This window comes from Blennius ocellaris (genome assembly GCF_963422515.1).
Source record: "Blennius ocellaris genome assembly, chromosome: 1".
NCBI lineage: Eukaryota > Metazoa > Chordata > Actinopteri > Blenniiformes > Blenniidae > Blennius > Blennius ocellaris.
In genome coordinates this window covers 25,054,688-25,070,628 of record NC_137650.1, presented here as the reverse complement: position 1 = coordinate 25,070,628, position 15,941 = coordinate 25,054,688, and the positions used below count along the sequence as shown (strand labels likewise).

The window sequence follows — 15,941 nt, the reverse complement described above, 5'->3', positions numbered from 1 at the left end:
TGTAGAATAAGTCAGCACAGCAGCCAAAACTAATTGAAGTAATGCTATTTTCTTGTGATTAGTAGGATTGCACATTGATTTTGTGTTTTGCTTACAACGTGTGGTCAGATATGGGCTCCTATATTTCATTTATTATGCAACTCAGATTCAGTTTTCCATCAGGTTGTGTTATAGCATCCAGGAATCCATGGAAAAGACTATGAGATGCATTGGAAAGTGTGGTGCTACTTAACATTACTAAGTCACAGCGTTGTACCACTACATGGTTTGCTCACTTACAGAAGATCACAGCTACTCACTGGTGTTTTGTCTGCAGTATTTTATCAAAGCTGTTGTGATGAAATGCAAATAATACAAAATACTTATTTTCTCCATATTAAATGGAAGCAGTGGTTCTGGTTGCAGAGATAGACCTACTACAACTGTTGCTTTCAAAGAGAATGTACTGTGTTTGTTGCATCTGGTTCAGCCATAGAAAATATTCTTTTTCATTTAGAAAATAACCGATATCCGGCTTTCAAAATAATTTCCCAGCTTGATGTGAGGCAGACTGTGTGCAGCGTTAATCTGAGGGTAATCTTGTGAGAGGTGGCAGCTCAGCTTCACTTACAATTCTAAGACATGTATTAGATTTTTTTTTTCTGGCCCGATTGCTGGTGAAGAAGCACACATGGCTATGCAGGGAAGAACATTGAATCCCTCTCTGCAGTAAAACTAATTCAGAAGCACCAGCCACACCCAGTACATTGTGCCCTGTATATAAACCATAAATTGCATAAGTTACAACACGTTGTTTAACATTTAAACAAAAAATAAGGGAAGATTGACAGGGAAGCATTGTCAACAAGTATTCAGCAACAATCAGAAGACAATTATATATTTTATGAGTTGTTTTGCTTTGGAAAAACAGTGACTCCTACTTACTCTCTCTAAGCATCTAGTGCCCTCAGGATGTCTCAATTGAGTATTCAGACACCACTTTAATGCTGTGACTTCTATTATAAATGCAGAGAGACGAGGCTCTTCTTGCCTGTGTTCACACCATTGAGAATAATTGCTTGTCACGGCAGCCGTTCTGTCTGCACTTCTCTATCACAATGCCTAAATAATTTAAACTTCAGACGTTTCAATGAATTAGATAGTTTCAAAATTAAACAAAAATCAAAGTGAAACTGTAATAATTGTTTCAAGTGCACGTGTGCATGGTTGTCAGATTCAGTGTTTACCACATAGCTATAGTATGCTGGTACCACCTGCTCCCCTGCTCTGCATTCCTCAGGATTAGTTACAATTCCTTCTTAGCAGAAGTCAAAGGTCAATGTTACTGTTAAACCAGAACTTCAGAAAAGGACCCCTATATGACCTTGAGGGTGCCCAAAACGTTAAATAAGATCTCTTTTACATGTTGCAATATATTACCCAGATCATTGTTTGAACTGTCAACTGTCTGTTAAGGTTTGTGTTTCACATGAATGTTGTCACTAGCTAAAGGATTATAAGAATTTCTCGTTGAACCTTGAACTGATGAGCAAAAAAAAAGTCTCGTGTGGGAATGTATGTCTTTGTGAGACTCGATAGTCAAATGTTTTGTAATTGGAATTTTAAAAGCAGCTCATAACTCTCATGGAAGAATGATGACTTGGGTAGTAAAAAAAACCCAAAACAAAAACAAAAAAAACCCAACAACCAAAAAGTTCCTCTGCCCATTCTAATAGCACTCAGTGGATAACAGATACCAAACAAAGTATTCCTTGGACAATCGCAACTAGGAAAATGGCAATGAATGTGGTTGTGAAAAGATAAAACCAAACAAATTATACAGAGAATTTAACCAAGACAGTCCTATTGACCTTAGAAAGGCATATCAATTGCAACTCTTCCTAAGAGATTGAGCAAAGTGTAGCAAATTCAGTTGTAAAATGAGGGAGTGATGAAAGGTGGTGAGGGAGGAAGACAAAAATGATAATGAGGAGGGCCCGTCGAGCGACTGAGGCATCCCTGTGAAGGCTTTGCAGGGAGGGAGATGATTTATCTCCAGTCACCCAGCAAGTGTGTCATGAAACCCGGACATATGAAGCAGGATACAGTGAATATAAAGAGCTCCCTCTTCGGCTCACATCTTGCTGCTAGGAGAGACCTTCTCTGCATCGTCCACCTGCCATAGTAATGGTGAGAGGATTTCCATGACCTGCAGCAGCAGTCATGCAGCTGATCCATGATGATTCTCAACCTCACAGCGGGTGAGACGTTCACTGCTATATCTACAACAAGGTTTAGCAAGTATTTAATTAAAACGCAAAGATAGGGGCTCCACGTGTACATGTTGTCATTTGGTTTGTTTTCATAGTTGTGTCGATAGATGCAGGAGTTTAGTTTTTGAGCGGGTTGCTGGTGTGAGCACTGTCTTTAGTAGATTTGAGTTGTGCAGGAATTTGAAGCTGCTTCTGTTGGTGTGAGAAATGGAGAGGTATTCAGTCCACAGAGTCTTGCCCCAGTGTCCCTTCTGCCAAGACTGTTGTGCTGGACAGGGATTACCCCCCAAGGCTTTTGTTGTTCTGCAAGAAGTTGGTATGTGCCAGGGCCAAGGCATTAACTGAGACTCCCAGTTGTTGCAGCACTTCAAAACACAGGACATCATGTTCTTCTCATCTGTGTGGCACTGCCGCTGTTTCTATCTTCTTGTTATAATCTTAGGCTATAATGAAAACTGTATTATTGCATCTTCTCAAGTTGCTCCTATTTACAGTCCATCAAACTCTTAAGCTTCTAGGCTTATCTAAAGTCGATAGTTTATGCCTGTAAATGTCTAGATTTTGCTTTAAAATAGTATTTCCTCATAGCCACCTTTATATTGCTTTGGTATAAATGAAACATCTCGCTTTCCTTAAGATCTTTGGTCGTGAATGCATTGGTATATCTTTACCTTATCTATCTGGCCTGATGAAAACAGTTTGACTTGATGGGTGCAGAGCTCTTATGTCCTGTTACATACAAGTACTTTTATGTCCTCTATCCTTGTAATTAAAACTTTCTACAGCCATGATTTGATGGAGACTGAGAACTTTAACTGTCCACTCACATACTGTATGATAGACATTTGTTAATGTAAGTTGATGTGACCTAATCAACCTTTAAAAAGAAGTCTCGACAGCGAGATGATTTAATAGATGACCTTTCTCTCCTCTGCTTTGCCTTTCATTAAGCAAAATGTATTCTATGATGGCAATGGATGATTTATGTGGAGTCACAGCACACAATCTTGTTTGTGTTGTTAAATTCTGTCATCTGCACCAGCATTACTTTAACTGCAAAGCTGTATCCCTGCGACACAAACCAGGAGCCAGCATGGTAGCTGTTGCACTGTAGAGGGGTATGATTCCCCCTCTTCAATAGCACCGCGTCACAAGCTTTAATGGAAGCTGGTTTTGTGCAAACAAACAGATCTACTGTGCTGCAGTGTGTGGCTTGTATGCCAACTGGGGATGCTGCAAATTCCGTGACAAATAGTTCAGAAATAATGCGGCTAAAACAAAAGCCTCAAAGAATGCAGATTCCTAATTAACAGGGGACGCTGGTGCAGTGCTGTGTGTGCCCAGTGCAGCTCAGCAAATTATGAGCTGTTAACTGGGAACAAGCCTGACTATGCCCATGTGTGTCTTTTTTTTAATGAATGCATTAGTATATGCTGTATGCAGTCAATATGTACACGAATGTGCCGTGTTTTTAGGTTTAGTTATTTTTTTAATGTTTTGTGCATGTAAAGAACGAGATCGTTCTACCCAGAACTTTGCTGAAGTATCAACTCATAAATCTTTCTACCCTCCTCAGCTTGTTTCTCCTCCCTTTGCTGCATGGTGATGCAGCGAGAAGCCGATTTGTATTTGTTCCTGTTCTGCGCGTTTGTAGTTTGTAAACTTAGCAGCTATCCATCAGAGGATTCCCATGATTACTGCTTGATATATAGCCATTTATTTACTCTTAGCACACTTTAAGTGAAGATAGTGTAAACATGTTTATCTCATCCATTTGTTTATCTGTGCCCCCTGTGCATGTTTATGAACAAGCAGGCTGTGTATTTAGCCTCTGCACAGCAGTATTTACTCAGTGTTTACAGCAGGCTTCTGCAAAGTATTTTTCAGTTGGGGTAGAATATAATGTGCACGTTGATGATGCGTGGAACTATGAGAGGTTCAGGCGACATTAAAAACTTCCCTAACAAAAGCCAGCACTGCAATGCAATTTTGCAGTTCAGTACATTCTTGTTGACCTCATTTTTGTAGCACACCTGAATAGGACGAAGGTCTTGTACTAGTTATGAGATTTAACACAAAATAAGGGTGAGGTTTGTTTTTACTACCAGACACAAAATTGCATTTATATCTACATAATAATATTGGAAATTAAATAGCAGCATGTTAGATGACGTGTCACAGTTTGAGTACACACAACCAGTGGAGACAGCAGTTTAATTGTTTCCCTGTATTGTTTTGTGTAAATCGTGAGCACAACCAAATGAAAAGCTTAGTGAAAGATCGCCTGTTACAATTGTTAAGTAGATGGCTGAGAAGCAGCCCCGAAGAATCCTATGAATCAGTGTATGAAAACAAAGGTTTGTTTAGGGTGTTATTCCTTTTGGCAGTTGACATATAAACTTAGTTTTATACTACATAACAGTCTGCGGTCAGGAAAGATAGTAGATGTGAATATTGTTGCAGTTAAATATTGATTACATGTTATAAGACTAAATATTTTGTTGTGTTGAATTGAAGTGAAGCAGCCTATATTCTTTGTTTAATTAGTTTTTAGTCATATATGTCTCTTAACAGACCGTATCCATTATAAACATCTTCCTGGTAGGATATTTTCTTCCACTCATCAGCAGCAGTGTGACTGCCTTCTGTTTCTTATTCTGTCATGTGACTCTAACATGCGTTTATGCTCTAGTTAAAGCACTGAATGGCCTCATCTAATTGAAATCAATAAAGCCTGGTGAGCTGGCTTTGGGAGATTGCTGAGCCCTACACTTTGTGTAAAGCAATATGAGCTGTGGCCAGCCGCAGTGCTACCATAGATTTTCAAATAGTTAGCTGGGGCATAAATGTAAGCAAAGATACTGATGTGTTTCTGTTTCCTCAACCGGAACCTTAAAAAAAGACTTAAAACACAGATCTTTTAGGGAAATCAGGGTTTTTAGGGTTAATAATTTCTCATTTTCCTTCTCTGTGTTGTTTCTTCCTCAGCCACAACCTGAGGATGACATCGTTTCGGCATCCTGTGACCAGACAAATCTCTCCTGAAAACATAGAATACACACTACAAGACAGGTGAGCTGCACTTTTTTTCATGTGAACAATGCATACGTACACTGTATACACTCTGAAATGCAAAGATATTATTTAGGGTCATTTGATGGAAGTTGAGAGACTTAGAAAAAGCTTTTAAGTATATGGCAGTGGCAAGCAGAGTGTATTCTCTGTCCTAACAGCTCGGAAAGGCAAAATAACTTACAATGAACAATTCATCATCCAAAAGAGCTGCTGACAATTTGTTTTTCTTTCAAAATTAAACTACGTTCATTGATTATCTTCATGATGACTCTACTGATGTATTTCAATTATAGAGAGTCCTCGGCTGTAGTATTCAGATTAATGGAGCTTCTCAAAAGTGACACTAACATGGTGTAGTAGTTAGCACCCATAGGGCGTAGGTTCCTGGTTCAAATTTCAGTTGGGCTTGGGGGCCTTTGTGGAGTTTAACTGCTCTTCCTATGCATGCATTATTTTTCTTCAGATACCCCTGTAACATGGATTTGAGGTAAAATTTATTTAAAAAAAGTCAATAATGTGCATCCCTAGTCATAAAATTAATTTAATACCTTTAAAGAAAAGTCTAGATTACAGAGTTTCTGACGCAAATACAATTCAGTATGTCGTTTGGATTGAGTTGGAATAAAAAGAAAAACAAAAAATGAGGCAGCTTAAGCCCTTTCTGTAGACAGTGTGAGTGCAACTAAACAAACACACTCATCAATTGGTACAATCAAAAAAGGTTCCCACCTGGTGATTTCTACATCTTTCACACTTCAAACCCATGGTTTGTAACAGCTTTCCTGAAAACAGAAAACATAATACAACTGCTTAAAGGTTGAAAAGCGCTCCTTGTAACAAGTAAGCTCACCCATGTGTAAAAGTGGAGCTCTTTAAGGCTGTTTCTACTTCCCTGTGGAAACTCCTGCACCCATCTTTTCCAACCTCCTTGTTAAAATCCTGTTGTAGACGTGACTACAGTGCAGCGCGTGACAGCCAGGCTGCAGCGCAGGCTCGGCCTCACTGTGAATACTTACTGCTGCAGACCTTTCTTCTGTCATGGAGATGTTCTGGGATTCATTCTGGGTATAATGATGTGTGAATATGAAATTGGTGTCTTATATGAATCACTGAATCGCTTCTAAGGAAAAAGAATTTCAGTGTTATATCCTTGAGACCTGTATCGGATTGAGCACAGAGGAGGAAAGGCAGCTTCAGGAGGCCCCTCCTACAGAGAGGTCCATCACCCAGAGCTTTCGTGGCCCAAAGTCTTTGACTTTGTTATAGATTATCACACAATGATCAATTCATTAACTGTCCTTATGCATGGCCACTGCCTGAAAGGATTTAGAAATGTCAAATAGGCCTTCCTCCGACTCATAGCCAGAGATGGAGCCCAGTGACTTACCCCCTTCTGTGCTACACAATATGAAATATTGCCTCTCAGCTCCACATGCCACAACAAATCTCCAGGGGAACTGCTCCAATGACAGTGGCGGTAAACAGTATGAAAGCTTCACATAAAAGAGTAGAGTTCCCTTGATACGATGGTAACATCCTGTAAAAATACTGGCTGCTGTCCAATGTGTGAGTGCAGATATTGTAACTTTAGTTCCACTCTGAACTCTCTTTTTTTTTTTCTCTTTCATTCCACCAGTACTTTTTGCTTTAGACTCTGACATACCTTATCTGCTTTTCCCTAGATATAGTGTGGTGCAGCACAGAACCCAGGAAAAAAAGAAAAAGAACTGCATTAGTACTGCTTTAAACCCCTTTTTGGAACAAGGCACTGGGCTCATTTCTTAACATAAGAGTTTCTACAGGACATTATCAGGGCTGCTTGGCTGCAAATGCAAGTTTGAAAATGCTACCATCCAACGCTATTTCTCTAGACGTGTCAGAGGGAACAGGTGCAAATAGGGAATTGTGTACATGCAAGTCATGTCCATTATAAAAGGCAGTCAAAGTGCTACTAAAATAAGTATCACTGTTCGACATTGTTGTCATGGGCATGACTTCACTACTATCCAGTAATTAATTACGCAACCTTGATGGCATTAAGTTAACCCATACTTAAGAAAAAAGGTTAGAAAAATTTGCATTTTTAAACTAAAACAAAACTTAATAAACCAGACCTGGACGCGCTAGACTCACAATTATATAAAGAGGAAACTTAACCTAAACTCTTCCCATTTGACCCGGTCTCTTGAAAGTAGATTTTACACTCTTTAAATAACACCTGGATTCTTAAAAGCAGGCCTGAAATCTTTCAAAGAGACCAAGACTCTTTTTTACTGGACTATTAGAATTACTTTAAAAATGGACCTCGACTCTTCATACTTGAATTGACCTCTTTCAACTACACTGGGACTCTGGCTGTTTAATGAATACACATTAATTCTCTACAGCAGACTGAGACTTAACCCAGACTGTTTGAAATTAACCAGTATTATGGATCCTTCAAACACTTGCCTTCTCAAAGGTTTTAGCAAAATCGGCCACACAGAACAAACCTGTGCAGATTGTTCCCTTTATCTGCCCACAGTCAGCTTGGATTGGCACCTTGTGACTCTAAATTGAGCAGAGTGGTAAAGAAAATGGATGAATTGATGGATGAATGAGTGTGTGTGTGTGTGTGTGTGTGTGTGTGTGTGTGTGTGTGTGTGTGTGTGTGTGTGTGTGTGTGTGTGTGTGTGTGTGTGTGTGTGTGTGCGTGTGCGTGTGCGCGTGCACGTGCACGTGTGCGTGTGTGTGTGTGTGAGGTTAGTGTCAGGCCAAGTGTGTGTATAAGATGTGTGCCCTGAGGTTAGTGTGAGACCAAACTGCTACCGGAGTGTTGTTGTCACTGTTCACACATCCACTGTGAAGCCACTGGCTGTGACAGGCCTCATGTTGCTATCAGGAAATAGTCACATCCTTTATATCTGAAAGCTCAGCACAGGGCTGTGCTCTGTTTCACTGCATGTCAGGGGAGTTGAGAGGGAACATCCCCACTCAGCTTCTCATCCGGTCTGTGTCAGTGATATCCTTTGACTGCAGGTTAGAGGCCCGTAGGTCCAAGTCAGCGGCCAATCAGAGATCGTCCAGCATGGTCACAGATTCTGCCAAGGCTGTGACCTCTGCAGCGGTGGATGTCACCTCAGGGTCAAAGGTGAGCAGCTTTGCTTCTCACTGTCTTTGTTGAGATTGTTGGAACTCTTTTACAGAAATTCAAAAATGCTTATTTGGGGTAAAACGAGAATAGAACAAAAATAAGTCTGCAACCCTAACCCTAACCTAAACCTAAACATGTATCGTACAATTCAAAGTCATTTCAAGACCTTTTTTTTTTTTTTTTTTTTAAGTGCTTGGGGATGACGTTTCTTGCTAATTTAAGCAAATCCACCCAAGAAGTACATCATCACATTTATCATCGATTATTTACTAGTTTCATTTCCAATCGTAATCAAGCCCATCTTGGGTCTGGTCTGACTATTGTTTCCAGGATGATGCTCATTGAACATGTTTTGTCACTAAATATGACACAGATATATAGAGCACAATTTTAAAAGGTTAAAAGTGACTGCCTGGAGCTTCTCACTCTATTGTTGGCTTATTTCCAGCACAGTGCATTCAATTGCTGGAAAAAATTGAAAAGGAACTTTAATCCTTGCCAGGGGCTTTTTTTTTTTTTTTTTTACTCATATGTTTATAAAAAAATATATATATTTCTTAGAGTGGTCATATTATGCAACATTCACTTTCTAATGGTTTTCTAACAACAATAATAATATAATAATATGTGTCCTCATACCTGGGAATGATGTCCCAGAACTGAAGAATGTCTGTCATCTCTCTCACTGGCTTGCTTAAATTTTTTAAAACTGTGTTGCTCCAATGAGCGAATCAGAAATCAAACCCGGTATAGTGTCATCGGGGTTTAGCCAATCAAGGTAGACTCTCCCTTTGACCCGCTCACAGTTAGGCAGCTTTGCTCTAGTGCATGGCACCATGAGACGAAGTACCTCCTCTTCCTAAGATGGGCATGGGTGGGCAGCTCTTATGATCCAATAATCGAATGGCTTAAAATCAAGGAAACCTTTTGGACCAACAGGACCCATATGAAAGTGTTGAAAAGCTGTATAATATGACCCCTTTAAATGTGGTGATTTTTGGTATGTTTGCTGTCATTTTTGTCCACCTGAACAATAAATGAAAAAACAAAAACCCCAAACATTTTGCACAAGGGACCAAAGTAGTCAGAAAAGATGCCTGATTGCAAGTGAAAACATATACAGCCAGTTGGTTTTTCTCTGGAAATGTTGTTAAAAAATGGTCATTTTCGCTGAAAGTAACAGAAACATGCTGCCAAATTTAGTGGGCTACAGCTACGCGATGCCATTGTCAACACAGGGTTTCTTTTTATTTAACACTGCATATTCCACCCTGGGAGCAGCCAAATAAACCAAAAGTTTCTTACCCTTGGCTCACAGTTCTTCAGGAAACCCAACCTATGGTGACCTCTTTTTTTCTTTTTTTTGTTTTGTTTTATGCAGAACTCCAGAGGTACGGGAAAAGTGCACAGTTTTGGCAAAAGGGATCACGCTATTAAAAGAAACCTCAACATCCCAGTGGTAGTAAGAGGCTGGCTCTATAAGCAGGTAAGCTGAGGGTCCTCTGCCGTTGCTGTGAGTCAGTGATAGTGAAGAGTAAACACATCAGTTGGAGTTTATCACAGATTAGCATCCTTCATAGGGTTGCGTTTGATGTATGAGCATCACACACCAATTATGAACCAAAAGTTAAATAAACATAACTTTTGTGAGGGTTTTTCCTCACTATGACAGTTTTTTTCTATAGTATGTTGTGATTTGTATGTTATTTTTAAGAATTATCTTTTGTGTCTTGCTCAATCTGAGGTGCTGCAAACCATGAATTTTACAGACTAAATGCTCTGATTACCTTTACACAAACCCTTTAATTAAATAGGATGAGAACAAAAAGTGTTCATTACTGAGTTTAATGATGAAGCTGCAGCTGCACACTGATGCTGCAAGAAATGAAACAGTAAAGCTGAATTATCGCACTGGTTATATGCGCACACCACCCCTTCCAGCACCCAATCACCCCCACGGTCACTGCTAATGAGCATGTTATCCCCAAACTACACTTTTTAATTAAGATGTGAATTAAAATCCGTGCCCAGGAGAACTGCTTGTAATCCCCCGGTGCGCTTTGTTTCCTCCCTCACCTCCAGGACAGCTCTGGAATGCGACTGTGGAAACGGAAGTGGTTTGTTTTGTCAGACTACTGCTTGTTTTACTACAAAGGTGAGTCTATAAAAAGTGCACTTGGTCAAGGGTGAACAGACGAGAAATAAAAGGGACTTGTGAAATCAGACTTATAAACATTAACTGATGTCGTTTTGATTAATGGCATGCTGTAATTACTAGAACACCATATCCTTTTTTTTTCTCCATCAACTTTTTTTCCCCTATTAACTTATTAATATGGGATATAATCGCTGCTTATGTTGCTATAGCACCTACCTACTCTCTTCCATTAATCACGCTGAATAATAGATAAGCCACATGCCACGCCGTGCTGCATGCTGCCTGGTGGCCTCACTGGGACAAGAGCCACCCATGAATTATGCCCCACTAATATTGTCACTTCTCATAAATCTCAAGAAGGTCCTGACAACATCAGGTGTTGTTTTGATTGCGTCTAACAATATTCGGCGTTTATGTTTGCGTGTGGTCTTGCTTCACAGACAGCCGCGAGGAAACGGTGCTCGGCAGCATCCCCCTGCCGAGTTACGTCATAGCGCCGGTGGAGCCTGACGACCACATAAACCGGAAATATGCTTTCAAGGTAACACTGACGTGACATTGAGCCCGAGCCTTCAAACTCATCATGTGACTCATCTAAAAACATTTTTGGGGGGAATTAATGCACAAGTTTTGTTCTTTGAGTGATCTTTATGCTATATCTTTTTAATGTTTGTTGTTTTATTTTGACAGTTTGTAATTTTTTCTGGTCACATTATTTTAAGCGTGTTATTTGGTCAAATTAGCAGCTCACAGGTTCAGTGTTACCCACCTGTTATAAGAGAGGCAGAACATAATGTTCAGCGCATGTTGCATCAGAGCGATCTGGATATTATGCGCGCCGGGGAAACCCTTTATAAGTTTGAATGGCACTGTACATGAAACAATTGTATCATTTTCACTTGAAGGAGCGTGCCAGGCCTTTACTCATATGCAGCAAACTCTTTTCTTTTTGATGCATTCTGTCAGAAGAAAGCAAAGGGATTTAGTTTTTGTCTCTTGTATGTTAACATTATTCAGCTCCTCTTTTGTAGAAAGGCAGAGTGTGTTGCAAAGAACAATGAATGTTTGATGCACTGCTGCGGCTTCAGGGCATTCTGCTGCAATCCTTTTCACTTCCTTTGTACTCTGGATTTTTGTGCTTTGGATTTTGTCTGTAAACGTGTCTGAGTATGTGTGGATGTCAGCGTGAGTCTGAACGTCTGTGTGGTTGCCTGGTGCATATCTCCTGTGTATTAAAAAAAGAATCACATTGCATACAATGGATTTTGTATGATAATTATGCTGCTGGGAATATTAATTATTCATTCAACCATTTCACGGTCTCCTCCCCCTGCTTGTCGGGGAGTGTATGTAAGGTGAGGTGAGATGAGCCTGAGCTCTGCTGTACCACCCTGTAGTTAAGGAATCGGCCAACCCTCCCCTCCCTGAGCCACCATGCATTAAAGAGCTGGAGATTTCATTATGGGCATCTGAGGTGCTTTGGAAAATTTCGTTTACTGCTAAGCAAGCATGACAGCTGCTCGGGAGACGGTGTTGTTCAACAATGGGATGTTCCAGGTTGTTAGAGCTGCTGACATCATGTGCAGTGAATTACAGACTCCGCTCTGGGCAGGCCTGAAAAACCAAGCTGAAATAATGGGCGACACATAGAAGGAATTATTAATAACTCCATTTGATTGGCAGGTGAATGGAGAATATGAATGAAAGTTGTGTAAGGCTGCAGGCCCAAATGCTCAACTCGTATTTTTTTTGCTTCTTTTTTATCACATGCTGTTTTTTAATTAAACTTAATCAGCGATCTATATGCACAGATAAACAATAACACGATCAAAAGGTTGTATCTGGCACTGTGAACGGATGAAACTAGAAAGGAATTATATCAAACTTTATCATAGTTTTTTTGTGTAGCAATAGTTCATATTTGTGATGTGAATTGAAACAAGTCCTGTTCCTTCTCGTGCAGGAAATTTTACACACTGATGTGAAATTTGGATGAATTCCCAAACTACTGTCTAAACCGAGGTCACATGGCAAAGGATTAGATACTATTTACAAAAAACATGACAGTAACTCAGATTTGATTTAAAATCAGATTTTCAGGCTGCTCCAAAAAAATATGATTGGAGTCACATGAGTCATATTGATTTGGGAGGCTTTTGCCTGGCGTCTTATGTTTTACCGGAGTCTGTGGCTCCTCACGCTTCAATTTGCCAAAACATTACAATGAAGCTAAATATTGGTAGACACTCCCATTCTCACCAACATTAACATAACCAACATAACCATCAGTCTCTCTAGATCAGACCATGGCATCTCGCAGCTCACCGGAGGTTGATGGGATTTAAAGAATTGAACAAAAGTGAGTGCATGTGATCAATGCATTACAACTGCTTTTACTGAAAGGTGTCTGCTTGTCTGCAGTAGTTTTATTTATTTTATAAATAGCTTATTAGTGGTTTCATGATAGGAAGCTGTTTTTAAATTAATATAATAACTCTTTGCATACACAATAATCAAAAGCAACCAAAATGAAAAAAATAAGTAAATCTTGAAATAATGTATAATAACAAGGTTAAATCTGAGAATTACCAAGTATTTTAATGAGGTCCCTATAAAAGGTTAATTACTCAAGTTACCAACCTCATAGATAAAGCCTTGTGCTGAGTCTGAGGAAAACAGATTGTGGAAGAATGAACTCTGAGTGAAATTCAAGACAGATGCTGAGGGGGAAGATTAGGCTACCAAAGCCATGGAACAAACTACTTTTATGGACATGTTGAGCAGAAGTGAAGTTAACTTACAGCTCGGCCTCTCAACAGAAATCCTAATTTTTCACGTGGGAACAATTAATCACTCACCCTTGCTCTGCGTTTGAGAAAGTGCCTATGTTTTTAACATGTACAAACTTTGACAAGCTCAGAGCAGACATAGCTTTGCTCCCCCACGGGATTTATAGCACCCCCCTCCAGTGATGTGTGTAATTGTTAGGTCTCAAAACCCTCATTGCTGCACTGTTATTCATTCTGGCTTCTGTGCTGACTCCCGAAATAGCACAGCTTGAGCAATTTCTGTTGTTTTATTTTAGAGGCAGCGCCAATCACCTGTAACTTCCTGTTGTTTTCTGTTGTCTATTTTTTGCTCATATCACTGTGTTTCTCTCATTCCCTGTTGGTCAATTGCTTCCCATTGTGACCCGGTGTGTTTGCGCGGGCGGAGTGAGTACTGTTCTCCGCGGGCGGCGGTCCTGCATCACACAGGCTTCCTGTCTTGCATGAATAGGTATCTGATTTCACTTTAGCCTCATCAGTGGGATACCATCCTCCACTCATTTGTGAATGTCTCGCTGATAGCTGTTGAATGCACTTGTCAAAATGTGCATTTGAGCCTTGTCATGCAGAGACGTGGCTGCAACAGGTCATCCACAGACAATGCCAGAGCACATAATACTGCCAGTCACATAAAGAATTGAATATTGGGAAACAGTCGCAGTTGTTTAACGTGCACAGTGATATTGAAAAGCGATAAGTCTGTAATCTTTTCTTTATGTAAGTTCACAATAAGACAATAATACACACTGTGCGGTTAGTGGCTCTGGTATTTGTCTTCTTAAGCTGCTCACTTATCACTGATCACATTTTTATCATGAGAGAAAAGGGATGGCAGTGTCCCCGCCATCTTTCCTCGCAGTACTCTCTAATTTCATTGTGTTTCATCAGCCATCTATCCCTTGCTACTCATGCATTCATTTTATATTGTGATACAACACTAAAACTGATCTTTTATGTGATTCTCTTATTGCACTTTTTTATGCAGTGTTTGGTTCTCTTGAGAGACATATGAGTATGGTATTTATTTGCCTGGGAGTATCCTATGGTAAAACTCTAAAGAAGTTAAATTAATGAAAAACTTCAAACCTGTGTGCAGTTGTTATAAGCATAATGGCGTAATATCAGTTTCTGGACACGTCAATGAAAAAGGATAACTTTTTTTCCCCAACAAAGTCAACTGAATTAAATATGAATAATATAATTCAATAATATCATTCATTTCAGGTGGAGTTCTATTCTTTACACACAAGTGATATCAGGACTGTTTCTCTGCAGTAACATGAGATGCTTCTGGGTATCTGCCATCATGTAATAATGTAATCACACATCAATCGCCCATAGTGTATTTAATGTGATGGAAGTTATTGTTATAAGAGTTACAGTAAATCTCATGATTTAAATACTGGATTTTTTTTTAAATGTTTGATTGTTGACGTGGACAAGATGTAATGAATACAATACATTTTACAGATGTGAAAAGAAAAGGTAATTTTTTTTACGAGGAAAGCTATGAGAATTACAGACTGGGAACAAAACGATCAGCAGCTCTTAAAGTTGAAATATAGTCAATGAACTATGATTGTGGTATACTTGGATGTGAAAATCAGAAGTGGGCGGCGTTTGCTGGATTTTCCGTGTATGTATGAGCAAAACTGAGAAGTTGTTAGATATTAGAACTGGTAAGGCAATATGTATGGAGTGTGATTGTCTGTGTGTATTCACACAAAACTTTCTTTCCTTGCTGCATCTTTTAATTTAGTTTTTTATTCTGGTAAATGTTATGTGTTATGTATTTTGTTTCTTGCCAGAAAGAGCAAAATGTTTCCCCCTCTCTATGCTGCAGATCTGTGCTTCCTCCCTCTCATTTATTCCTGTGACATTTTGAAGTAAACTTCACTTTTTTTGACAGCTGTCAGTGAGCAAGAAAGCAAAGTTGTTCACTTCTCAGCATCTCTGGCAGCTTCCTCCTGTTTTCTCACCCACCCCCTCCCTCTCTCTCTCTCTCTCTCTGTGATAGGCGAGCCATACTGGAATGCGCTCCTACATTTACAATAAGAACTCTGTGATTGGCTCACAGGCTGAACACTCGGGGATGCGGACATATTTCTTCAGTGCGGACACACAGGAGGACATGAATGGCTGGATCCGGGCCATGAACCAGGCTGCGCTGATGCAGCAGAGTCACACTATAAAGAGGTTGGTCCTGCACTACACCGAAGCATTACCTTGTGCATTACCGACCCCGTCCGCAAAGCATAGCCGTCTTCAGATTCTATCACAGACAGAACCCTAGTATCTGACTTCCTGATCTTGCCCCTGCGTATGCTTTCAGGTATCTGCAATGGTTCTGGAGTGCATCACTGAACAAACAACCATTTCAGTATCTATGAAGTAATTTTGCTTGCCTGAGTAGATTTTTTTGGAAGAACCTTTCACAGCAGGTCCAGCCATGTCTGTATGTGCTGAGCTACTTAAATACCTGCAGTCTTCTTGTG

At 39.8% G+C, this 15,941-nt stretch overlaps 1 protein-coding gene across 1 annotated transcript in view; it reads left to right on the top strand.

Annotated features, from left to right (window-relative positions):
* Positions 1-15,941, top strand: part of plekha7b (pleckstrin homology domain containing, family A member 7b) — a gene marked incomplete at its 5' end in the record, with an annotated part of 66,087 nt that overhangs the window by 25,468 nt on the left and 24,678 nt on the right. The window contains 6 exons of the mRNA XM_080500057.1: positions 5,241-5,324; positions 8,346-8,457; positions 9,842-9,946; positions 10,543-10,615; positions 11,059-11,159; positions 15,464-15,642. Of these exons, the coding sequence (XP_080356183.1) occupies positions 5,241-5,324; positions 8,346-8,457; positions 9,842-9,946; positions 10,543-10,615; positions 11,059-11,159; positions 15,464-15,642 (654 nt within the window). The remainder of the gene's footprint in view (positions 1-5,240; positions 5,325-8,345; positions 8,458-9,841; positions 9,947-10,542; positions 10,616-11,058; positions 11,160-15,463; positions 15,643-15,941) is intronic.